The sequence below is a fragment of the Emydura macquarii genome, unplaced genomic scaffold (assembly GCF_026122565.2).
Source record: "Emydura macquarii macquarii isolate MOO-44397 ecotype Brisbane River unplaced genomic scaffold, CSIRO-AGI_Emac_v2 contig_3305, whole genome shotgun sequence".
Lineage (NCBI taxonomy): Eukaryota > Metazoa > Chordata > Testudines > Chelidae > Emydura > Emydura macquarii.
This window is the reverse complement of record NW_027133442.1, coordinates 4243186-4269129: the sequence shown is the minus strand read 5'-3', so window position 1 is coordinate 4269129 and position 25944 is coordinate 4243186. Positions and strand designations below refer to the sequence as shown.

The window sequence follows — 25944 nt, the reverse complement described above, 5'->3', positions numbered from 1 at the left end:
TTGGGAAAGCCTGTGTTGGGTCCTGGGGAACGTTTGATTCCAGTTATCTTCAGCAAGGGGCATGTGGGTCTGCCTATTAGCCCATTAGCCCAGTGCACTTGCCTGAGTTGTGGGAGACCCAGGTTTGCCTGATTCAGGGGAAGGATTGGAATCATATCTCCTCCCTTCCCAGGCAAGTGCCTCAGTCACAGGGCTGCCCTTCCTTCTCGCTGGCCCGATTAATATTTCTGTATCTATGCAAAGCGCAACAGGAGGGCTTGCCCCACCACCCCAGAATAATCTATAGCCCACGGATTAGGATGCTCACCTGGGAGAGGAAGGTCAAGTCCTTGCTCTAAAGTGGGAATTCAAACCTAGATCTCCCGCACCCCAAGCAAGCACCCTAACTATGGGGCTAATCACACACCGTGGGTGTGTTTCCTGAAGCTGGTCCTGGAAAGCATTTTCCCAGCTGAAACCAATCGGGTCACATGGATGAAAAGTTTCAGGTGGATTGAAGCTGCATTTCTCTGCGGATAGCCCATTCATCCAGAAGACATAGCCCAGCTCTAGTTATAGATAAACCCTCTGCGCTGGGCAGACAGCTCCCTTTGCACTTGCTGACTTGCGCTAAAGTGTGCGGGTGAGGGTGCGAGTGGACAGGGGGCATCTTGGAGGAGACTGGGGTTTAAATGCTAACAAGGCACGCGTTCCCACTTAGATCCTCCTGCTACAGGGCAGGCGTGACGTGGGGGCTGTGCAGCAGTGAGCGCCGCACCGCAGGGGTGGATTCTCTCTGTCCTGCTCCTGACACTGAGTGCACAGCACTTCACCCCAGGGCCATGCAGGTTCACAGCTTCCATTTGGCTGTGCCTCCCCGTCTCCGTGATCAGCGTTTAACATGTCTGTTGTGGTAGCACCTGGAGGCCTCCATCAGAATCACACCCCAGCTGCATTAGGCACTGTACAGGAGACAGGGTCCCGGCCTCAAGGAGCTCCCGATGGAGGGCTCCCATCCAGCCTGGGGGCAAACCACTGCACCTGTACAGAGCCCCCTTGGCTTCCATGGTGCAGCCAGTGGTGACTAGCCTCCTGTGAGGCTGGCAAAGTGTAGCTCATGCCTGCCGCCCTTTGAGACCCTCTGACGGGTGGTGCTCTGCAAAGCCAGGATCCGTTCTGTGCAGTGCTGATGTCTAGAGCCCCGGGCTTTTTGCCTTCACTGCTTGGTGCGTTAGAACCGATCCATGGGAGCCGCAGAGCCTTGTGTGAATAGCAGCATCTCAGTTGGTGGATGCTGGGAGGAGGGCCAGCTGGTCTAAATAGCATATCTTGGTGCAGCCGTCTTGTTCTCCCCTGAGTCTGGCTTTTGGAGGGTGTGGGGACTGTTTGTGCTCAGATTTTATACCACAGGAAAGGAGACGTTTGAGGACTCTAGCAGGGCATGGGCAAGAGTTGAAGTTAACAAGGATTGCCCATGATGTCTGGGCCAGACACACCCCTCCTGTGGAAAACGCCCGGGAGTATGGACGGGGGAGAAAACTCTGAACCTCACCTTCATAGAGCTCTCTTGGATGCATCTCTCCTGGGGGAGGATTTGGGGGCGCTGACTTGTCAGGGGGTGAGGCGTTCCACCCTGCCAGACCCAGGGGCTGCGTGGTGAGGGGCACCCACAGATGCACAAAGGGAGCAGCCACCATTCATGGAGGCCAGCCCCTTCACACAGCTGTGCCCGCCTGCCCCCACCCAACTTGCAGAATGGCTACTGCAAGCATGAGGTACCTGGCTCAGCAGGATCTCTGCTGCCCTAGATGGTATCTCAGACCAGCCGGTGGCGCGACACCAGCCGAGTATCTGATTTCTTGACTGATGCAGCATAGAGATTGGGGGGTCTCTGTAGAAATGCCGTACTAGGACTGGGCCTGCTGCATTGGGGGGATGTGGTATGACTGGGGCAACCATGGCTGGGCTGAAGCCATGGAGAAGAGAAGTGACGGGATGTCAAAACATCAGGGCTGGGCAGCTGAGAACGCCAAATGACTCTGCGAGCTTGCTGCTGGTGATGAGAGAGGGTATAAACTTGGGGTCTTATTTTGCAGATAATGCTGAGGGGAGGCAAGAGAGGAGGATGTCCCGCCTGTTGCCATCCACGCAAGCATTGTATGTGGACCAACCAGCTGTACCTCGTCGTCCCCGTGCCCTTCTAACCACGATGCATGATACCCCCAGAGCCGATGCACAGATGCACCCTGTGGAGCCGTATCCTGACCAGGCCAATGGGTCTGACTGGGATGGAGACTCTGCGGCACACTCTCTCCAGCCAATTAAATTCAATCCCACAGTAGGACATATAGTAATTAATGAGCATAAAGATGTCACGTTTAATTGCTCAATTAAGATACCTCATTTACTATTGAACCAAGACTCTGCTGTCATTTCCTTGTGGAAAGATGGGAAGGAGCTGCAGGGGCTCGACCGCATGGCCAGTCGGTATTACCAGGTCACGGACGGGGATGAAATAACAATGGTCTCTACCTTCAGGTAACTTCGCCAGCTGTTTGACAGGCTGATTGCCATCTTCAGTTCAAGAATATTTTGCAGCTAAAAACTAGCACAGCCTGGTAGCTTAGACCCTAGCGCTTGGACTCCGCACTCAGTTCCCTGCAGAATGACTGCTAATGGTGCCCCAGGACATCAGCCCCCAGGGTCAAGCCCAGGGGTAGATCTCTGTTTAAAAGACCCCCTGGGGACTGTGGTGTTCTCTGACCAATTAGGTGTCTGTGAGCCAGCCTTGTGCCTAGGACGATGGTTGGGGCTTGCTGAAGTTTGACTGTTCCGCTGTCTGATGACAGCCCAAACCAATCACACCCTTTCGGTAGTTACCAAGTTCATCACACTGTTAAACCTGCTGACTCCAAAAGCTAGTTTTGACCCTTTCTTGCATGATGGAAAATAGGACTCCCATGATGACAGAAAACACAGGCTCGCCCACATGCCTTTTGCGTTGTCAGCTTCCCCAAACCCAGCCCCGCATGCGTGACAGACCAAGGAACAGAGGGGAGGGGGGATAGAGCTGCGGGGTGGTCAGGCATAAAGCAAGGGCTGGGATTGCTGTCTCACTCGGCCCACAAGCATGGCTCCTTTTTCAAGACTTCCCAGTCCCGCTGATCCACAAACATGCCCCACGGATACTCTCCCCTCCTGCACCCCTTCTCCCCCACACACTGTAGGTTGGATTTATAGCTTTTTAGTCCAAGGAAAAACTCAGCTTGTCCAGGACTGTCATTTACAAGAGTGTCCCAGAGGTGTGCTTTTCACCAAAAATAGCGCAGCGTGTAACAGGGTGTCCGTGAGACAAACACGCGTGATTCTCAAAGCAAACTTCCCAACATGTGATTTAGTGAAACATTTTCAAAAGCACCTAAAAGTCACTTAAGAGTTTAAGTTCCGCTGAAGGGGGTTGGGACGATGCTCCTAAAGTGCTTTGCAAAATGCTACTCCTAGGCCTTTTCAGCCCCAGGCCATAGGGAGAGACTGGCAGAAGGAGCCTGGCGGGAGGGAGAGGGGAGACGACTGGGACTGGTTGGGGAGACTGAACGAAAGCGACTGGCTAAGCTAGAAGACTGGGGATGCAGAGATGACTCTGCCACTGTTTTTGTGTGACACTGGTCAAAGCACTTAAACCAGATGTTCCCGAAGGGTCACTAATTGTGTGTTCCTTGTTTACTGGGTGGCTAACTTGAGACCCTGGGGACTGATCTGCAAAAGTGCTGAGGTCTCCGTGCGCATCTGAAGTCACTGGGGGCTGGACTTTGAACAGGTGACGTGCTATAGAATGCTACGTCCTCTGAAAAATCAGGTCCCAGGTGTCTTAAATTGTGCACCCAAAATTAGTGAACACTTGTGACGTTAGCCTGTCTGTGCATCAGTTCCCCGCCTGGCATATGGGGGAATGGCCCTCGCCTCCCAAGACATTGTGAAAATAAACACTAATAAATGCAGCCGTGCTGAGCGCTGTAAAGAGGCTTGGAGGAAGTTCAGAATTCTGTCTTCAAAGCTGGGTTTGAATAGTGGCAATAACAGACCCACACATGAAACACTGAGGATAAAACAACGTGTGGTGCAGCTGCTCAGCAAGTGGCCATCCTGTTGGCTGAATGAAGCAGGGTCTTCTGAGAAAAAAAGCATGTGGTCATGTAATTATGGTGGGTCTTGCCCACATGCTCAGGGTCTAACTGATCACCGTATTTGGGGTCAGGAAGGAATTTTCCCCTGGGTCAGATTGGCAGAGACCCTGTGGAGTTTTGCCTTTCTCTGCAGTATGGGGCACGGGTCACTTCTAGCTTTAAACTAGTGTAAATGGTGGATTCTCTCTAACTTGAAGTCTTTAAATCAAGGTTTGAGGACATCAGTAACTCAGCCAGAGGTCAGGGGTCTGTTACAGGTGTGGTGGGTGAGGGTCTGTGGCCTGCGATGTGCAGGAGGTCAGACTGGAGGATAAAGATGGTCCCTTTTGGCCTAAAAGTCAATGAGCCAATTAAAGACTGTAGCATAATACATACACACCGGATGGGTGCCTTAATGCGGCAATGTCCGAGTGCTTGACTTTGCAGCTGTGACAAGCTTTTAATGTTGTTCTTTGTGGGTAGCACTTGTTGAGATCACGCAGAAAAGTGGGACTGCGTTTCTTGGCGTTTGCGCCGAGGCCCAGAAGCCGTTCCTGCGATAAGTGTCAAGGTGAGTGACAATGCCTGTGTGATTCTTTCCTCTCCCCTCACAGCATAACCAACACCCAGCACTCAGATAAGGGCTCCTACCACTGCAAACTGAAAATCCACAGTGATGAAATTGTTTCCGACCCCATCTTCATTCAGCTAGAAGGTAAGCTGGGGCCTGGAAGAAGCACTTCATGATAATGCCGAGTGCCGGTGGGAGAGCTGGCGGCGGGGCTCATGTTTGGAGTTGGGCTGGAGTGGGGACGAGCAGCCCAGGAGCAGGAGATGGTGGAGCGGGCTGGCTGTGCCCAGTCGGTCTGGGAGGCAGGTGCCTGTGCTGAGAGCTGCAGCTGCATGGCCAGCGGCAGACCTGGGCATTCCTGGTTAGTAGTGTTGTCACTGAGAGCAGCTCCATTTCTTTCCATGTAGGGCTTCCCCACTTCCTTCAGCAACCCCAGCGGCTGAATGTTACCAAGAACAGACCATTCAACCTCACATGCCAGGCGGTTGGGCCCCCAGAGCCCGTGACGATTTACTGGTTTTGGAACAGCAGCCGTGTGAACGACCAACCGGATGTTTCCCCCTCTGTCCTGACTCTGCCAGGTGAGCGTCGCCCGCTGGTGGAGGGTGCTATCGCAGGAGCATGGTTTGTGAGAATAGGTACGTTACAGAACTTGTTAGGCATTGCCTCCAGAATCTGAACAAGGAAACCACGTCAGCTCCACTGACTTGCCGACTAGAATGAGCGGGACCATGAAGTAACAAGTAGAAGGGTTAGTAAACTTCTCTCCTGGATGGGGAAAGCCGGATTCCTCCCCTGGTAAGCTACCAGCTGCCTTTAGGTGCCCTCCAGGGGCTCTTCAAAGTCTAGGCCAGTCAGATGTGGCCTCCAATTTCCATAGTTATCCGAAACGAGCGTTGCAGTAAGCGAGCTCGCAGGCTGTTCTGAGATGGTGTCAGTTCTGAACTTGTGCTGGGAGATTCTTCATGATCTTCAAGGGAGAGTCTGGGAAAGCACTTTACCTTGATGGAAAGCGACCCTTCAGTGGCTCATATTAACTTGTGCTTTGAGCCAGGCTCTCTCCAAACAGTTGTAACCTAAAGCATATTCCCTCCCGACCTGCAGCCCCTGCCAGGGGGGAAGATGTGCTGCCACATCACGCTCCCGAGCCAGTCTCATGGACTTCCCATGGGAAATCTGGGCCTCCCCTTAGCAGCATGTGGAGAAAGCTCCTAGCACCCAGCAGCTGGGGAGATAGGAGAGCTGTGTCGAGGTGCTGGGTCTGTGTTTCCCAGGGTCTGTGCAGGTCTTGAGACGTTTTCCGGCTTAGGAGGTCAAATGGCTGAGCTGTTCCATGAAGGGCAGACCTCACCTTCCATGGAACAAAGAGTGGGAAAGTCACTGAGCATCCTACGCCTTGTGCTGGAAGGACCCTGTCTAGGGGACAACGTGCCCTTGGATTATAGCAGCGGGTGGCTCTCAGGTACCCACACACGGACAGCACTCCTCCCTTCTTTACGATGTTCTCTCTCAACGCTCATCAGATCCTTTCCTCTGCTGCTCCAGGGGAGGATGATGCTGAGGACTGTGGCATTCAGCCCTGCTGCCTTTGCTTGTCCTAGCAGGGAGGACTTTGCACATCCCTGTGATGGCAGCATGATGCCTTAGGCTTGGAGAGTCCGTGAAGTTAGCCTAACTCGGGTCAGCTGACTGTGTCTTATTGTTCCTGAGGTGCAAGTCTCTGCTTTGCTGTTCCCTCAAGGCTCCGTACGGTGATGGGCTAGTCCTGGCAAAACAAGGGGTTGTCAAGCAGGTTTGTCTGATGCAGCTTGCTGCGGTCCCAGGGACCTGCATACGACAGCAGGCTCTGGATCCGCCTTTCTGCATTTGGCAGGACCGCGGAGCCGTGGCGCGGATGCTTGCAAAGTGGAAGGGACGGGTCGCTTGTCACACAAGGAGTAGCTCCCGAAGGGGACCGAGGATACATCTCCCCACTGGGACGTACAGATGAGCTTTGGTCACCTGAAGCCAAAGGGCTGGCTTTGGGGCTTCTAGCCAGTTTCTGCCAAAAATTGCTTCGGAAAAGGAAGTTTGCCTCACCTGCTGCCATCTACCAACAGACCTTCCCACCCAGCCGCCACAGGGCACAGCAAGTGCAGCGTCTCTGGCGAAGGCTGGTTCTGATAAGAAAATATTGGTCTTGGTGCAGAGAGCCCAGAATCGCAAGTGAAGGCAGTGGGTGGCTCAGGCTTTGCCTTTTGTGCTTCTCCAGCACAGTTCTGCCCTTCACCCCACCCCAGCCCCCGGGGTGTGTCTACACTGCAGTTAAACACCCACAGCTGGTCTGAGTCAGCTGACTCCAGCTTACGGGGCTGCAAAGCTGCTGTGTAGATGTCTGGGCTGGGACTGGAGGAAATGGAATGAAACGGGGAAGTGAAAGTGGCCTTTCCTGCATGGGGGCTGGGGTCCTCTCCACGGCAGGGGTCCCCACCTATATTTCCTTTCCTGTAAGGGGCTGGATCCTCGGCAGTCCTGCTTTGGACGTCAGTGAGAGCCAGCAGGACTCGCCGGGGGGTGGGCTCTCTTAGCTGACACACACGGAAGCAGGATGAGGTGTGTTTGGCCAGTCAGTGTCTTGAGCATAGCATCAGTCTGGGAGGGTTATACTGGGTGCAGGGTCGCAAGGGTTCCTTGGGCTGGATTTTCCCCGGGGGCCACTGGCGGTCAGAGCGGCTGTGGGACTGCAGCTCCTCCTAGCTGCACTGAGCACGCCTGGGCTGGAGAAAAGGATCATGGTCCTTGTCTTCCCCCATGGTCACTCTCTCCCCAGACCCATCCCTGGGGGGTCTGGTGCCTCTTGAGTTTCACCCTGGCCTACAGATCGGTGTGACGCTAGAGTTTGACAGGGGTGTGTGTGTGTAGATGAGGTTGCACCCGGTTCCTCTCGGCAGCTGCATGGGGGTCCCAGAAGAGAGAACAAATGGGGATGTAGAAGAGCCTGGCAGATGCATGGAGGGTGTGGAGGGGAACGAGTCATGGGAAACCAGAGTGAGCGAGGGTGAAAGACAAGTCCTTCCTGCAACTGACCCTAGGCTTGTTGGCACCATCTTGATGTAAAATCCCGGTGGATTTTGCCATAAAGAGCAAAGAGGGGGATTTGTGTCATTCACTCTTAATATGAGGTTCCTAGCTGTATATCCTACAAGCTACAGCTGGCATGTCTTGGGCTTCAAAGACAGATTTTAAAAGGCAGCAAAAGCTGGAAGATCTGACTCACCCCGTTCTTCATTTTCTGTCTACATTTGGCAAACTGTAGGTCTGATGATTGGAGCAGTTTTTCTCACACAAGTCACCCTGTTGACATCAAAGGGACTAGTGGCATGGGCAAAGACTGTTTGATTGAGCAAGGGTTTCAGTACCAGATCTTGACTCCTGTGATTACGGCCTATACAATTAAAAGGTGAAAATAAATCCTCTTTCCAAATGTCTTTTGAAACAATGCTCATTGGAAAGAACACTGGCTAATCCCACCTCTGACAGGCAGATAGGATTGAAATACACAGGTTCTCTTCTGTGCGTGCGTGTAAAAGTAAGTAAATGAGTAGCCTCTGCTCCCCATTAAACAATTTTGGATTATTGTGCCAAGCTTTTTTAACATTGTGATAACAGGAATGTGAATAAGTAAAGATGTCCATAACACAACATCAGCTGAAAAATATATCCAGAAGAGAGAAGTTTGGAAATGAAAACTGCAAAAACGCAAAAAGCCAATTGCAAAACATTAAGTCCCACTGGTAAAAGACAGCTACTTGGACGCAAAGGCAGTTAGGTCTGTCAGACAGAGCTGTGCAAAAGGCTTGGGGGAGTTGAGAGAGCTAGTGGAATATGTCTGATTTTGGTAGGATGAGATGGGTATACTTTGTTGTCAGTTAGGCGTGTGTGTGCTTTTTCCGTATGCTGTCCCAGCCCTGCGCAGGTAGTTGATTCAGCAGACCTTGATAGTACTAGTCAGAAGAACAACCACAGGCACAGTTCAGTGACAAAGGCACTCAGCCAGGTTTATTGCCCTCAAAACACAGTCCTAGTATCTTGGCTTCACGGTTACAGGTATGCTAACACATGAGTGCCATATGGCAAGGAGCGGCCCAGTCTGCAGCAGGGCTTTCTCTGCCCCTCGACTGGACAAAGGGTTAAGTTGAGGCCCCCTGACATTTACAGACTGTGACAAACAACTCACGTGTTTCAGGACATCTGATTGTCACCTCCCTTGTATTATGCTCCTGGTATCTTGGGTAAAACATCCTCTTATCTAGCATTAGCTCAGGATGTCCCTAGGATAATCTTTTACAGTGCGTTCTCACACAGACCCAGTAACGACTGCTTCTTAGGAAAGCCTGGTTTTAGCAACGCTAGCAATGCTTTTGCCAAAGGTATTGGACAGTGAACTTGTAAACATCTACTGTAATACATGGCCTTAACTTTGGTTCCCAGCTGCTGGTTCAGGCCTCCGATCTTCCGCCAGGCCAAGTGCTCCCGGCTCTCTGTCTCCTACCTACTTTATAACAGAGGGACGGTAATTAAAGAATAGTTGTACTGTAGTTACAGCACAGTTCTAATTAGTGATAGCAGTGGGGCTGAAACAGTGTGGATAGTGGGGGCGCTGAGAGCCATTGAGCCAAACTGTGAACCCTGCGTATGAGGGAAACCACTTCAACCACCCCCGCATCCTTAGATCCAGCACCTGTGATTGATCTCTGCAATTACCACTAATTTACATAGCCAAAAGCTATACTTCATGCCTGCATTACTTACCATCGCCCCTTGGGTCTCTTATTTAACTCATCTATATTTTTTAGAATCCTGGCACATTAATTCCACAGGAACCATCCTGTAATTATTTGTGGTTAGGAAACTCCACATTTCCACTCCAGATATTTAGCTTTAAGAGATGCAGTAGGATGCTGAGAAACATTGTGTAAATCAAAATGGAAACTAGGAATTCCTCGGAAACCTGCAACGTGTTTCCTTGCAGACTTCTCAAGCTCTGCCCCCTTGAGATGCCAGGCACGGCACTAGAATTGGTGGTAATTAGTTGTATCAAAAATTAGAACAGTTCTGTAACTACACTCTAGTTAATGTCCATGTAATATGAAGTATGACTAGTGAGGTTAATATTTCTGTAGTCATCAGGACATACTGCATTAAGATCTTGCTCATATAATCATAAAGGGGATCCAAGCGTGCGTGAAATCTTGATACCCGTCCTAGAGACAGAAAGTTTATCCATCATCAGAATGAGCTGTGTCCTCTTGCGCATTACTAGATTTTATTTTGCATTCTGCTTTCTAGTCTGTTGGGAGAAGAAGCTGAATGAGTCCTTGTCTTCTGACTGGATTCAATGTTTGGAACGTAGGGGGTGTGGAGGGAATAAGGAATAATAGTGATAAATAAAACTGAGAGACTGGGAAAGAGGAGAGATCTGTGGATTTGGGCTGCTTGGAAGGTGAGCCGGCTCTCTGGAAGGTGTAAAAGTGAGCCATGTTCTAGCAATTCACTGGTTTGTTTCACTGCACCTTTTGGGTTTTGAACCCAATGGCCCTTTTTCAGTAGCCTAGGCTCTGAATGTGACTAATTTGTAACATGTGAGCTAGGATTTATTAACTCACCACGTAATAGTCTACTTACCAAAGCCCAAATTGGTGGCAAAGCTTCCATTGCCTTGTATTGCAGTTCTGCAGTAGCCTATGGCATGAGAGACCATTTCCCTTCCCTCAGGTATGCATCTCTGGGCGCTAGCGGCAATACAGTGCTGGAATTGTAACAGGACTTGCGGGCAGGCGGCTCCGGGCCCAGCCTGAGAGCAGAACACACCAGAAGTGCTGGTGTGACGATCCCTTTCCCCAGCTCTCATTCCGCCCAGCGGGGGCTACAGCACCTTACACTGTCCCTGCAGGCAGGCTCCCAGCCACTCTGTCCCTGGAACAGGCAACTGGGGCATACGAAAATATGCTCCCTTCTCCTCCCCAAAACCCACAGTGCCTGGGGTGGATGGGGACACAGTGCCTTCGCAATCCGTGCCTCATACACAGAACTGTCCATTGGCAAAAAATGTATAGGTGGACGACTCTGCACGGCTCCTCCCCTGGACAGCACCGTGGGCTGGTAGCAGCTTAAAGAATCGCCGCTCCCCGTTGGTTTAAAACAAGGCAGTTAAGGTTGGGCGCCCTCCCGAAACTCTCAAGGAGGGCTCTGGTCTCAGTTCCCGGTCCCTGTGTCGTGCCTGCCACGGAACAAACAGTGTGTCCCCAGGGTCAGCGTGTCGATCGCGTCAAGCGGAGGAGGAAGTGGGCTGGGAAAGACGATGCACAGGCTCTGAGTCTGCGGAGGTGTCCAGAGGGTCCCAGACCATGTTGTGCCAATACTTTCCCTTCCTCTTGGATTCTGGAAGTAACGCCTGCTGTTCTGGCCTCGGCCCCACCGCAAAACCTGCCCTTTCGGATAAGGGCCCTGCCGACGGTCCCTTGTCAATGAAGGCTGTTGTGTGCGGCCCAGGGTAGGCGTTTCCCCAGCAGCATGCGGGTGTGCTTTGCTGAGTGCCCGTCTTGGTGGCGGGTTGCAGAACGTGAGTGCATCCCCCGGCCTCGGCAGCACTTGGGTTCTGGTACAGCTGGGCAGCTCTCAGGCTGGGTGAAAGAAACCAGCCGCCCACCAGCAATTGTTAAATTGGGCTGATGCACGTTCTGGTCAGCAGCCAGAGTGCTACATGGCGTAGGCTGCTGGGCCGGCCCGCCAGCCGAGGAAGGACTAAACACCATGTCCAGAGCCCGCGCACGTCCTGTCCTCAGGGCACCATTTACCAGCAGCCCCTTCCGTCAGTCCCAGAATCAAACCGTTCTACATAAATCCAACAGCCCCCAGCTCCCCTGAGCCAGGGGCTGCATTGTCAGGGAATCCCTGCTCCGCGCAGCCCTTCCCCCATCCTCCTACAGGCCATCTGCCTTGGGGGGTAGGGGGACTGGACAGACAAGCCGACCAATGGACGGATCCCTCTCCCTCCTGCCAGAAGCACCAGCCTGCCTCCTGCAGATCCCCGCCTCCAGCTGACCACCCTCTGCCTTTATAGGAACAGGCAGTCCCATGATTTCTTCCTAGCTGGGGTTGATCATCCACCTGGCACTTTTACTTTTGTTTTGTGTTTTAAAGCCATCCACTGGGGACCAAAAATCCCAAGAAGGTGGTTAGCATGCACTGGAGAGCAGACGACCCACAAGCATATGCGCCTCGATCCTTCAGACATTCACACGTGCTCAAATGCCCTCCCGGGAGCACATTTAAGAAGCCGAAGTGCTGGCAGGGTTTGTTTCCAGTCGGTGAGGTGCTTGCCCGGGCAACACACAAAGATCACTGCAAGCAAGTCTTGTGTGTTAACACACACAACAAAACCAGCCTCAGAGGGTGCGGGACAAATTCTCCTCTCAGCACCCCTTTGCAGCCACAGTCCCAGGAGAACGTCCGTGTCCTGAGGCAGGCCATCCTGACACCTCCCCTTGGGGGCGGGCCTGGCGCTGTGGTTGAGCCCTGCCTAGTTTTCCCCTGATGTGCCATCTATACGTTCAGTGAGGCTTTGCGTAGGGAATGGCAGCCCTGCGCTGGGATCACTTTTATGACCAGCAAAGGCCAACACAAAGCATAAGCAACGCCTTCATCGCAGCGCCTGAGCTGGGAGACGGTCTTAGGTTGTCTGTCTCTTCCCCTTCCCCCCCCAATCCCACTGCTCCCCTCAGTCCAGACCCTTTACCGGCAGGGGTCTCTCGCTCCTTCCTCTTGCGGCTACTGGGGACAGTCCTCTCCAGACCCGGGGGTCCGTGGAGACCGGCCAACTGCAGCTCTTCTCAGCAAACCGTTCCTGGCAGCTGGGCTTCCTGCTGTTCTTTGGGGGGATTCCTTCTCTGGGACCAGGCCTTCCTGGAGTCCTGCCTTCTACGGCTCTCCCCCCTAGGGATCTCCTAGGCCCTGTGTTCTGCAAGGAGCTCCTCTCCTTGTGAGCTTCTGCCTTCCCTACCTGAACTCAGGTAGCCTTTCGTTAGCTCCAGGTCCTCCTTTGCTCGTTAACCAATAAACAGCTGGCTGAGGTGGCCAGTTGCCCCCAGGCGAGCCTTCAGGATGCAGTTGGGGCAGCCTGGGCCCTGACACCAGTCGCCCCATGACACTCCCTGCATTTTAAAGTTTTTAATTACAGAATTTTTAGGACCTAATTCAGTTTAAAGAATAGCATTTACACTGGCCCGTGCAATCTCACATTCATGGTTCAAAACTGGATTGGTGTAAGCAGTAGAATATGCTGTAGGAAGCATGCCTACCTTGGCAGCTGATCCGGGAGGAGAGGGGTGCACACCTCTTTTGGGTTCCAGCACGCCACCCGCAAATGGAGTCTTCCAGCCCATTCCCCACTTTCGTTGCCGACGCCGGTTTGTGTCAGAAATGCAGGTGCCTGACGGCGAGTGGCAAAAGGAGCTGTTTGCCCAGAGAGGAGGAATCCACTGCAGTTGACAACTGCTACTTGGATTTGCTCTCTTCCGCCTGGGTCTCCACGGGTCACCCACACTTGGGCCTGGGCAGGTCAAGCGGATTGATTGGCCGCAAGATGGACAGAATTCTGGGCCTTTCCAAACTTGGACTAAAATGTTCAGATAAGATTTAAACTGCCCTGGGCTGACCTACGGGCAGTTAGAGGTGAATCTATAGTCGCACAGGGCCAAAACCTCAGGGGGTGCATCTTAGGGGAGTCCACTGGCTGCAGTGAGCTATGCCGCTTCACCCCAGCTGAGTATTTGGGTCACAGTGGTCCTTTTGCAAGGCCCGAGGGAATGAAGAAACTGGCAGACAAAGAGATGGAGGTGGGCTAAAAGTCACGCCCAGAGATTAGCATCAACGTCCCTCTGCCTTTAGGAGCGGTTGCTACACAGGGTTCAGGAGGCTTTGATCCTGTGTCCAAAGAACCAGCAGAGGTGTAGGCTAGCCAGCCCTGGTCACTGTAGGACATGTCTTGCTCTTTGTGCATGGGAAATGCAAAAGAAGGGAGCTCTGGAAGTGGTTCTTTAAATAGCCTGGGAGACCGTGGAAGCAGATCCGTGGGGAGAGCTTCAGTGGGGCAGTGTGAACCCCTCTTGGCACTAGCCCAATGGCACCATGGTGGTCTCTGAGGGGTTTTAAATCCCTCGGGCGACATCCCCTGGAACGCACAGTCCCATTGTGGTTGTCCAGGATGCTCCTTTCCCCACGTGGCTCACGTTCCCTTTGGTAAGAAATGAGGTTTTGGGTGAGGCACTGTTATCCCTGCGCAGGAGTCATGTCTGGGTCTGGGGGGAAATTCTGCTGCAGTTATCGCACCTGGAGGATTTGAGTAATCTTTAAAAAACAAACCAAAGGATTAAAGGCTATCATGTCATGGATTCTTCCTCTTTCTGCCTCTCCATTTCTCAAATGGGCCAAAAGCCCCTGCTGTGGGGGATTGAGCAGGGCCTCTAGGAGACAAAGGGTGGTTTGATCTGTTGCAATTTAGGGACAGAAATGCCACGAGTGCTACAGAACTGGCTCTGCCCCCTTTGTTTCACTGTCTTATGTTCTCTGCTTCTTAGTTCAAATATTTGGATGCAATCCTGGCCCTACTGAAGTGAGTAGGAGTTCTATATAGGTTTTTATACCATAGCATCTGAGCACCTGGCTTCATTGGGACCAAAAATGTCAACTTACTCTCCTGCTTACTGTGCTGCATGTGCAAAAATGCAGCATATGGCAAATTTGAAGTGGTTGGTGCAAAAACCGGTTATTCATGTTCCTGGGAAAAGGAAACAACTTTTTAAAAACAAAAGAAGCAGCAAAATCTTCCCTTAAATTCTCTTCCTCATGTGACTCAGACATGGTTCATAGCTAGATGAACAACGTCTGGGAAGCGGTATCTTTGTATGGCAAGTGAAATTAATGAGCTTGAAAGAAACATAGGGTAATGAAAGGACTTCCCTTTGTCCTGCTAACATTCACCACCGTGTTGCCATTGTTCTGTTATAGTATTTATTTGATCCTCCTGCAGGTCTTAACGAAACTGCAATATTCAGCTGTGAAGCTCACAATAGGAAAGGACTAACTGCATCGAATGAAGTGCAGATCAATATAAAAGGTAAGTGATGAATACGAAGTCTGTCTCTCTACTGCAGCTAAGATCTCTGCATCATAAACTGTCCCTGGCTCCTACTTGACCAAGCATCGTAGTGAATCTGTGGAATTAAGTTATTGTTACAGAGGGCTGGGAATTTTTGGACAACCAATTTTGTGTTGGAAGATGCCGATTCATCAAAACCAAAGCTGTTTGCAGGAAAGGGTCAGTTTCAATCTGTTTTGAAAAAACCTTGGAAAACAGTTTCAAAATCATCCAAAGATCCCACTGTGACATTTTACAAAACGAAGTTTGCTTGTTGAGGTCGAAATCGATTTTGTTTTAAAATTAAAAAATTTGATTTATAGTTTTAAAAAAAAAAAGTTAAAAACAAAGAAATTTCAAGATAGAAACAATCCTTTAAAAATGATCTCAATGCTTCAATTGACCCAATCTGATTTTTTTTTTTTTTTTTTTGCATTTTTGCTTGGTGAAAATGTTCAAGATTTTGACTTTTCATCCCACTTCGGGATGGGAAAATATTTTTAAAAATCTGAAAAATTCTTACCGGACAGGAACACTGTTTCTTGTCCAGCTCTAGTTATTGCACTGAGAGCTGTGCTCCAAAGCCTGGTCTCAAACCTTCTCTCCCAGGCCGTGCAGAGATTCCTGCAGGTCGTATTGTTGGGGAGAGCAGGTATGGCCCCCAGCCCCAAAGACAAGATGCACCAAATCCACAGATGCTCTAAGATTCCTGGGGAAATCCCATAGACTCTAAGGCACAGGAGATTTGGGTGGAGGCACAGTGTGTCTGCGCTTGGGTTCGAGTCTCTCCACTCCACCACAGAGCATGCTGCCTTCCACTCCCTCACTAGCCACTGCAGCAACAAAACGACACCTGACGATTATGACCACAAAGCTAATGCAAGAGGATCCCATGCCGCCATTCTGCCGGCTGGAACGCTGGGCCTCCGCAGGGCTATAACTGCAGCAGAAAGCACCCGAGAGCTCACTTGAAAGCAGAGCTGTCAAATGGAGTGGAGATTTCGGAAGAGCTGTGTCATTCGCTTCCTTCCTCGCCCACACCAGCTTCAGAGGGTTTCCAGAGGAAGTGCTGGGAATTCCTGAAATTCACAAGCGTGAGCTGTGCAGGGGGCCAAGGGAGCGTTTTCCCTAAGACATGCCACGCGCTCCTGTCCTGGGGGCCATGGGAGAGGAGAGTGTGGGGAGCAGGTACCCCACATGGAGGGTCAGAGGCCCCATTTCTTCCTTCAGGTAGCCAGGCCCTGAGGGGAAAGTTGAAAGCACGTGCAGGAGCTGTTCCCAGTCAGTCGCTCACCATTGGCACTGGGGAGAGCAATAAACTACCTCTGTGTATTGTTACGTAAATGTAACGGTGAGCACTGTGCTTTGCCTCTGATGTGTCCCTCCCAACGGGGGCAGCTGGGGTGGGCTCAGGAGATGGCCAGCAGTCTTGCTGCTTCCCCCTCCAAGTCCCCTTCTCCCTCAGCGAGCTACTTTCTCCCTGCCTTCCCACACAGCACCGTCTCCCCCTCCCCCAAGAGAGCCTTGCCTTGGCCCTTTGGCATCCCAGCCACCAGCCTCCCTCCCCTGCCCCTTAAGACAATCCAGTCACCCTCTTCCGAGCGACGTGCCCGTGAGAAGAAACGTGTTTCTTACTGTCACGCAGGGCAGGTCTGCCCAGCCCGTGGCAGCCAGCCTCCTGCCAGCTCTCTGATGATGGCTGTCGGCACGGGGTCCTGGCGAGCATTTGGCACTCGGCTGAATCCAGCTGCCTTTTTGCAGATCAGAGGGGGCCCGGGCAATAGGCTGGTGATCCTTGGCCAGGGAGAGCAGCTCTCCCGGCTGAAGGGAAAGAACCCGGCAGGGTCTGAGTCCACCCATGCTCATGCCGAGCGACAGTGCTGCAGAGATGAACATGGCCCTGTGGCTTGTCTGCACGGGGCAGCCATGTGCACGACGGGTGATTCTAAAGCACGGTCACGTGCGACATAGCAGTTAGTCTGTGGAGATGCTGCATGGGTTCAAACGGCACTAGTCTTCCAGGCAAGCTCCCAGCACGGGGGGCAGCCCAAATGATCCCCATATACCACTGCTCCACGCTTGAACCTGCTTGAACCTCCACGCTTGAACCTGCCATCGCTTGAACCTGCCTTCTGCTGGCTGTGCTGCTCCTCCGTGCCCAACAGGGCAGTCCTGCTGTTACCCGGAGGAAGGCCGAGCTTATTCCTCTTGGGGAGGCAGAGGCATCTGCCGCCTCACGACACTGAATTCAATGGGCAGGTGTTCTCCTGCCAGTCGTGCCAATGCATGTTTTCGCGCTGTAGCCGGTTGCCAGCTGGGAACACATGCCCTGCATTGTGTTCAAAGATGCTGGCATTCACCTCCGTTAGAGCTGACCGTAGGGACTTTTCTAACTTAGGAACTCCTTCTGTGCCATCTGAGGTGCGTATCCTGAACAGAACAGCGCATGGCCTCATGGTATCCTGGGTCCCAGGCTTCGACGGCTATTCGCCCCTCAACAGCTGCAGCATCCAAGTAAGCCCCGGCGTCGCAAGTCGAGCCACTTGTGTTTGCCACGGCCTGGTTCTCACAGGGAGACAGTAGACAGCTAATCAGCCGTGCTGGGCCTGCCTCTCCTCTTGCATACACTGGTATAAGCCAGCCGTAGCCCCATAGAAGCTCTGTTAATTCATTTGCTCCACGTTGGGGTAAGTGAAAGAGATTCGGGCCCTCTCTGTATTCCAGAAATAAGATCACAGGCTCCCGTTCCATCTAGGGGTGGCAGAGGATCTGCTGGACCAGCCAAAGGACATGGGTCGTGTCTGTGTGGAGCAGCTGGCAGGCCAAGTACCATCTGCATGTTGCTGGGCTGGTGGTTTGGGGTCCCAGAATGGTCAAGACTCTGATGAGGTCAGGGTGTCAAAGCCGTGAGGTCCTTGATGGCCAGACACTTGCAGTGGGCAGTGCTGGCTCCCCTGTGGGCCCTGGAGTTGGGGACCTCCCAGAGTTGTGTCTTGGAGGAAGTAGAAGAAACTGTCTGCATGTGCTCAGATCGTCAAGGGACAGCCAGAGACCAGGTTTGCTAACGCTCACTGATTTCCTGAGCTGGTTTTCAATTCACTGACATAAGAGCAGCCACACTGGGTCAGACCAATGGTCCATCTAGCCCAGCATCCGACAGCGGCCAGTGTCAGGTGCTTCAGAGGGAATGGACAGAACAGGGCAATTAACAAGTTATCCACCCCTGTCGCCCACTCCCAGCTTCTGGCAGTATGAGGCTTAGGGACATCCAGAACCCCAGGTTATTCCTGGACCTATCCTCCAGGAACTTATCTAATTCTTTTTTGAACCCAGTTATGCTTTTGGCCTTCACAACATCCCCTGGCAACCAGTTCTACAGGTTGACTGTGCATTGTGTGAAGAAATACTTCCTTATGTTTGTTTTAAACCTGCTGCCTATTGATTTCATTAGGTGTCCTTTGGTTTGTGTGTTATGTGAAGGGATAAATAACACTTTTCCTCCACACCCTTCACGATTTTATAGACCTCTATCATATCCCCCCTTACACATATCTTTTCTAAGATGAACAGTCCCAGTCTTTTCACTCTTTCCTCATATGGAAGCTGTTCCGTAGCCCAGATCATTTTTGTTGCTGTTCTCTGCACCCTTTCAAATTCAAATGTATCATTTTTAAAATGGGGTGACCCAAACTGCACGCAGTACCCAAGGTGTGGGCATCCCATGGCTTTATATAGTGGTATTATGATATTTATTGTCTTATCTGTCCCATTTCTAATGGTTCCTAACATTCTGTTCGCTTTTTTGACTGCCGCTGCACACTGAGTGGATGTTTTCAGAGAACTATCCACAATGACTCCAAGATCTCTTTCTTGAATGGTAACAGCTAATTTAGACCCCATCATTTTGTATGGATAGTTGGGATTATGTTTTCCAATGTGCAGTACTTTGCATTTAACGACACTGAATTGCATCTGCCATTTTGTTGTCCAGTCACCCAGTTTTGTGAGATCCCTTTGTAACTCATCGCTGTCTGCTTTGGACTTAATTATATTAGTAATTTTGTATCATCTGCAAATTTTGCCACCTCACTGTTTACCCCTTTTTTCCAGCTCATTTATGAATATGTTGAACAGCACTGGTGCCAGTACAAATCCCTGGGGGACACTGCAATTTACATCTCCATTGTGAAAACTGACCATTTATTCCTACCTTTTGTTTCCTATCTTTTAACCACTTACTGCTCCACTGGAGAACCTTCCCTCTTATCCCATGACTGCTTACTCTTTACTTAAGAGTCTTTGTTGTGGGGTCTTGTCAAGCACTTTCAGGAAGTCCAAGTACACTCTGTCCATACTTTTTGTCACCATCAGAGAATTCTAATAGATTTTTGAGGTGTGATTTCCCTTTCCAAAAGCCGTGTTGACTCCTCCCCCACCATATTATGTTCTTCTGTGTGTTTGATAATTTTGTTCTTTATTGTAGTTTCAGCCAATTTGCCTGGCGCTGAAGTTAGGCTTACTAGCCTGCAATTGCCGGGATCGCCTCTAGAGCCTTTTTTTAAAATTACATTAGCTACTGTCGAGTCCTCTGGTATGAAAGCTGATTTAAGCAATAGGTTACATACCACAGTCAGTGGTTGTGCAGCTGTAACTTGGTTAAATCAGTTGTGAGATGCCTGCAAGATATTTGGTATAGGTCTTAGTTGCTATATTTACAGAGCTCATCTAGCTTGTGTTGCATTCCTATGAAACACAGGGCTGTAATGGAGTGGTGCCTAGGACAGGATTGGGTGTAGTTACATGCACTAACTTTCAAACAGATGGATGGTTGTAGATCTGGGTGATATATTTAGTCCATAATTTCCTGGTTCCAGATCTCCCAGTGCAGGGAAAAGAGGATAAGGTTAATGACTGGGCATTCTCCAATGTGTGAACATTGCATGCTGCTCCAAGGCAGGGTCTGTTGAAGAACGACAGCCTGACTCTAACGGAAAATTGGCCTTGGTGCAGCAGCTAGGTGCAGAGCTGTCAGGATGGGAACAGGGCCAGTAGAGTGTTCCCCATTCTCACGCACACCAGCAGCCGAGCAGAGCCAGGGCACAGGGGGAGATAAGCTGCACCCTGTAAAAGACTGCAGCAAACTGCATCGCCTTGAAAACAAGAAGAAGCCAGTGAATTGTGACACTCTGAGAGCCGGTTGTGCGTGTCTGAATCACAATCCCTCCTCTGGGCTGCTTCCAGCAAGCACAGCTTACCTGGGCGGAGAGACAGAAAGACCTCCACTAGCCAGAAAAGAAGTATGAGACACATACTGTGTGGAGAGAGGAGTTATAGAGGATGCAATTATCCGCCTCTGAGCTCTCTTGGGGAAAAGCTCTGTGGGATTTGTGCAATTCTGCATATATAGTCATAGTGTGGACAGTGTGAATACTTTGAAATAGCAAGCCATTGTGTAGTGTTGTGTGAAGTCAGATGCTGGTTGGTTACTGATTCCACAGCGACATTTGCATGGACAGAGTCTAATTTAGTTAAGAGATGCCAGCGGGATGGGATTTTAGCACCGGTTAAGGGTCTCCAGTGCCATCTCTGCTGGGAGTTCACGGCAAAAGCAGGAGGCATCATGCGGTGATACTCTCTTAGCACGGTGACTGTATTACAGCAGCATCGGGAGATGTGGTCACCATCTTGTTGGTGCAGCAGGGCGACACTCACTGTGCTCCTGCCAGCAAGAAGCTGGCTTCCCTGGAAAGATCTGAGAAGCTGGTACTTTCTGTGGCCAAGCTGCTGTCTGGCTGGCGCGGGTTTATGTTGATGTTTAATCACTGCACTGTGCGCATCTGGCTGCTGGCTCAGATTTCACTAGCGGCAGTTGAATTCCATGCAGGGGAATTAAATGATTAATCCTGGCCTGTTCTCTGTAGCAGTGGAGGGTTTCCCAGCAGCCCCACCAGTGCAGTTCTGCTCCCCAGGGATTAGTAGATCCCTGCTTGGCAAAGGGCCGCTGCGTCGGGGCCGTGATGTGCCAACATGTGAAGTGTCAGGGCTGTGCCCAGTATGCATTCCCTTCTTCACCCCCATCGCCAGGGATGGACAGTGTGGACTTGTACAAGGGCAAGTGTCTTTCCCCTAGACCAGTGAGCTGCTGCCTAGTCTATCTGCATTGCACTATGGGGCCTCTGGAAGCTGCTACAGCCTGCAGGCATCAGTAGCACCTTGTGGGGGGTGTCAGAGCCATTCTGTGACGAGTGGGGGATGCATCGTCCCTGCGCCCAGCCCAGCCCAGGGAACGGGAGGTGAGCGTCGGCTCCAGGAACCATCTGAAGTGCAGACAGACACTCCCAAGGGGACACTAGATGTTTGAGTCTGACGTGGTTGCAGATCCTGCTCAGCACGTCTCGTGTCAAATTAACAATATTGCAGCTGTACTGGCAGGCAGAATGAAGCTCTGAAAGCTCCTAGCCATTAGCTGGGCAAGCCCCTGTCATGTGGAGAATCCAGGCTGGCATCTGCAGCTTTTCCACTGGGGCGAGCTAGAAGCGATGAAAGGTTTATGTAGCATTAATATCTGTCCCTCTTTATATGCTGATAAAGCACGTCAAAAGCAAAATAAACCATTCAAAACACCCACAGGGAGACTCAAAGACACACGGCACCTCTTCACTCTTGGTACTCGGCTGGCAATCAGAAGGATGGTTTCCTGATAGACAGTTGAATGAGTGTAGATATTCATTTCTTTATAGGTGCTTTGGGTGCAGTTCTGCAAGCCGCTCACATGCAGATCTGACCACGGAAGGCAGGGAGCATTCCTGCACCCAGGCCTTTTTCTGCTCTTTGGTAATTAAGCTGGTGTTTATAACTGGTTTGTTTTTGCCTTAATCAGAATAATAGTTAATTTGATTGACTACTGATTTGCTGAAGGAAATGCCATGTGGTATATAATTAAACACAACTCTGGCTTATTCAAAGTGTCAGCGCTCATCAATCCCATAGTTATTAACCCTTTTACTCAGGGTGCATACATCTTAGGATGCTCATTTCAAAGGTTGCATCTTCTTCAGGAAAAATGTCATTTGACTTCAACGTATTGTGGTGGCTACCATCTGAGTTTTAAGAAGTCTCCCCCACACAGCGGAGAGAGGGTTCTTTGATCTAGCTGGCTGCATCAGGAATGTCTCGGGCTTGGATGAATATCCACGAAAGGCCAGGCGACCTCTTTAGCATTCCATTGCATCCCTCTGAGTCATGGCTCTGATAGCACCTGGCCTGTTGATTAATTACAATTTTGAATAGTATACATAATCAAAATAGTGAGTAAGACCTAGCTTCCTTCCATTTGCTCTCAGTCACGTCCACTGTCTCTGGATTTAAATGACACTTCCTCTGCCATTTCCTAATCCACTGCATATGAGGGACGGTGAAAGTGAAAACTCTGCCCAGGCCTTTTCTCTGGGGAAGTTATCCAATCTAACATTAGCATGGTGTTTAACTTTCCATTCTTACTAAAGCTCCGGAAGTAGGGTGGAGGGGCAAGGAATTTACTTTGATTTAATTTGCACGGCCCATTACTAGGCAATAGCCTTTTAAATCGGGAAAACAAGATGTGATTCCTGGCAAGAAGCACAGCAGTGACTAAGCCACTGTACTCGCACCTCATTAGCTATTCAGCCTGGGTCAGGTGATGCGTTCTTGCCAATTGTGTAATTAATTCTTGACCATGTAAGCGATAACAACGGATGCCGCATTCCCCAGCCGCCAGGAATTCAGTCATGTGTTCCAGTTCCAAATGACCTGTGTCTGACTGACCCCGCTGGAAAGAATCTAGAGAACTCAGATGGATTTAGGATTCATAATCATAGAAGATGAGGGTTGGAAGGGACTTCATGAGGTCATCTAGTCCACCCCTTGCTCAAAGCAGGATAATCATGACCAGTCACTTGTAATTTAGGAATCCATTTGCATGTTCGTTTCACTGATCAAACATTCTCGATATATTTATTTCACCCTTAGTTAGAGTAATATCGCTAAGGTTTTGCTTAACATTTTGTGAACCAAATTCTACCCTCAGACATGCATAGTCATCTCCTGTTGATGTCAGTACGAGTGATGGACTTGTATCAGAGGCAGTGCTAGGCCCTCTTCCTTTAACACATGTTCATCGCTGAACAAGATGGAGTAAATCGCATCCCTCAGCCCCCTGCTAACGATGAGTCCCTTGGAAAGCACAAGGCATAACCTTGACCAGTCCTGATGGGAGCCCCTGTGAGCAGTGTCCTGGAAGGCAAACTGGGAACATCCCTGCAGGAATAGCACTCTGAGGGAAGATGTTGTGCGATGCAGTTTCTCACCCAGGATATTCAAAGAACTGGGTGTCAATGTCATCTTTATCTGGATTCAGGGTGTCTCATGGGATGTTCTTCCCTTCCCTCCTCTCCCCCAACATCTACTTTAAAAAAGATCCAACTTGTTTTGAGGCAGGAGCTTTTCAAAGACCATGTTTCTCTCTGTCGCATCCTCCCTTGGCACTTACTGTGATCTAACGATGCAGGGCCAGGCATTGGGAGGTGCTGAGCAGACCCAGCTCAGAGAAAGCCAGTGAGGGCTGAGGGCGTGCTGCGCCCCTGGAAATCAAGCCCATCCCAGCTGTTGCTGAAGCATTCAAAAGGCTGTGGGGCTGAGTGTGGCAGCTTTCTTTTGCCCCTTTGGCTCCTTATAGCACATTCGACAGTGTGTAGGGCTGAGACAAGAGGATCCAACAGCTGGAAATATAACACAGTATTTACATGCTGATAAATGAACCAGCGGCGGCAGCAGATGGTTTTGATTGCTGTTCTAAAGGCTCTTGCCAAAGCATCTAGCAGCATCTAATGATCTTCTGACCCTATATTTCTGTCTGGTTTGTGCGTCTGAAGCTGACTGTCTCATCTTTGCTTGTGAGTGTTGCCCAGTGTCAATGCTGACTCTGGAGCCCTTGTCTCCCAGTCCTGTGCACTAAGCACTAGACATACTGGCCCTCTCTTTGTTGAATGCAAACCCGGGCTGCTGGCTGTCCTGAAACAACCTATGTGCAACACAAGGACTCTCGAACACAAGCTGAATTCGGAGCTTCCCAAGCATGGTTCACCCTAAAATATACGTGGGAAGAGCAGAAATTGCATGGTTGCCTGAAGCTAGAAAACAGTCTCCGGGGGGAGCTGTTCAAAATCAGGTAGTTCTAGTGATGGTAGAACTCAATACTGTTGGCAAGGTTGGTGTTAGCTTGAGTTTTCTGCTGGTTAATTGCTGATTACTTTACTTCTTCTGGTTCCTCTCTTTCTTGCTCCTTTCAGACATCCTCCCACAACTCCAGCCTGTGCTGCATGCTGGGCGAGTGTTTTGTTGTGTACTAGGAACTCATTCTGCTGAATGTGTGAAGGAGGAAAAGTGGAGCGGGCATGAGAAATTGCATAACATTCATACCTCTTCTGAGTGTGGTTTTGACCACGTAATTGCCTTTCCGTGCAGCAGCGCGAGGCTGGATTGTTTTGGTGAAATCCATGTCCATATTTTCAGAGTGGGCATGCTAAACTCCTCTTCCATTTAAAAAGCTGCAGTCCTGGCATGGGAATTCTGAAGCCAGGTGTGATGCATAGTATGTTGGTTTGCATGCAGGTACCCAGCTGCAGACTGTTTCATAGCAGTGCTGGTTTTTTAATCTGGGCACTAACTGGAAGGTTTGGGGTACTGAGTGTGTGCATTTAATTCTACAGTCTGCTTTATAAGTAAGAATTCTGGAAGATTTTTCACGTTTTTGGCCCTGATACTTTTCATTGTAAGGTTTCCCATCTTGTAAAAAACAGGGATTTTAATTGAGCTCCAGGGCATTCACCTGGAGGTGGTACACCAAAAGTCCAAATCAGAATAGAGCTGAGTCAAATCCTTGTAGATTCAAGATAAGATCCTGATCTTTCTGTGACTTCCATCTGATCTCACTACATATAGTTTGTGTTGAGACTGGCTGCTTCATCCCCCATCATGCCTTTCACCTGACAGTGTATTTTGGTTTTGAGTAATGACAAGGAAAACAACTTGTTAATTACATCACCCTGGCACCCTCAGTGGAGTCTGTTTCCTTTATAACTCTGCAGAATCCTCCTTTTTAGGATCTATGTAATTTTGGGAGGATTGTCAATAAAAAAGACGTTTCTCTGAATAGAAGTGTGTTGGAATACCCCTCGCTAAGCTTTTAGAGTGGGAATTCAGTACCAAGGGCCATCGCTTCCAAGTCATTGCTTCAGCATTCCGCTTTATGTTTATTCCTACGTTGGCAGCAGGGCACACAAAGCAGACCAGTTGTGTATTTTACCATAGATATTCTGTGTCCTCCTCTAAGATGAGAACACATGCAACGCCATGCTCTGAGTGTCCCAAGCCTCTGTTTGCCGGAAGCTGAGACTGGGCGACAAGGGATGGCTCACTGGATGATGGCCTGTTCTGTTCATGCCCTCTGAAGCACCTTGCATTGGCCACTTGTCGGAAGTCAGGACACTGGCTTAGGTAGACCGTTGGTCTGACTGTTCTTATGGTAGGCAGTGTTTGTTGGAAGTCTTGACCTTGCTGCCTACCATGAAACTTCTCCCAAATCTCCCGCCAAAGAGTTAAGAGCTCATCAAGGGAAGTGCAGAGGAAGGCGGACGGGCAGAATTCTAGATCCTGTTTACGGTTTTAAAATTCCTAACATGCTTCTGGCACAGCAGGTTCTTCCTGAATAATCCCTGTCTCTGATTTGCTTTTCAATTAAGGTCAGGGAAGCGGTTCCACTGAGCAACGGCTCGTTTCTGATCTGGAACACCTCTGTGCCACCTCATCTGTATCACATCCAGCAGCTGCAGCCCATGGTGAAGTACAGCATTCGTGTTTCCTGCATGAATGAAGTTGGCTGGTCTCCATTCAGCCCCTGGCTTCTGGCCAGCACGACCGAGGGAGGTAGGAAAAGAGCAAATAATACCGAGGACAGAGTCCCAACCCCGTCTGTAAATCTGTGCTTTGTGGGGCTCTTTGCGGCACGCTGGTGAAGG

The 25944-nt window shown here is 50.4% G+C and overlaps 1 protein-coding gene across 3 annotated transcripts in view; it reads left to right on the top strand.

Annotated features, from left to right (window-relative positions):
* MERTK (MER proto-oncogene, tyrosine kinase) overlaps nt 1-25944 on the top strand; it is a 62877-nt gene that overhangs the window by 8903 nt on the left and 28030 nt on the right. For 2 of the 3 annotated variants that reach the window (XM_067532812.1, XM_067532811.1), the window contains exons 2-7: nt 2076-2517; nt 4757-4857; nt 5121-5294; nt 14783-14869; nt 17289-17404; nt 25669-25852. In XM_067532812.1, coding sequence (XP_067388913.1) covers nt 2076-2517; nt 4757-4857; nt 5121-5294; nt 14783-14869; nt 17289-17404; nt 25669-25852 — 1104 coding nt within the window. Of the gene's footprint in view, nt 1-517; nt 623-2075; nt 2518-4756; nt 4858-5120; nt 5295-14782; nt 14870-17288; nt 17405-25668; nt 25853-25944 lie in introns of those variants that run through there. The other variant, XM_067532813.1, reaches the window with a different exon arrangement.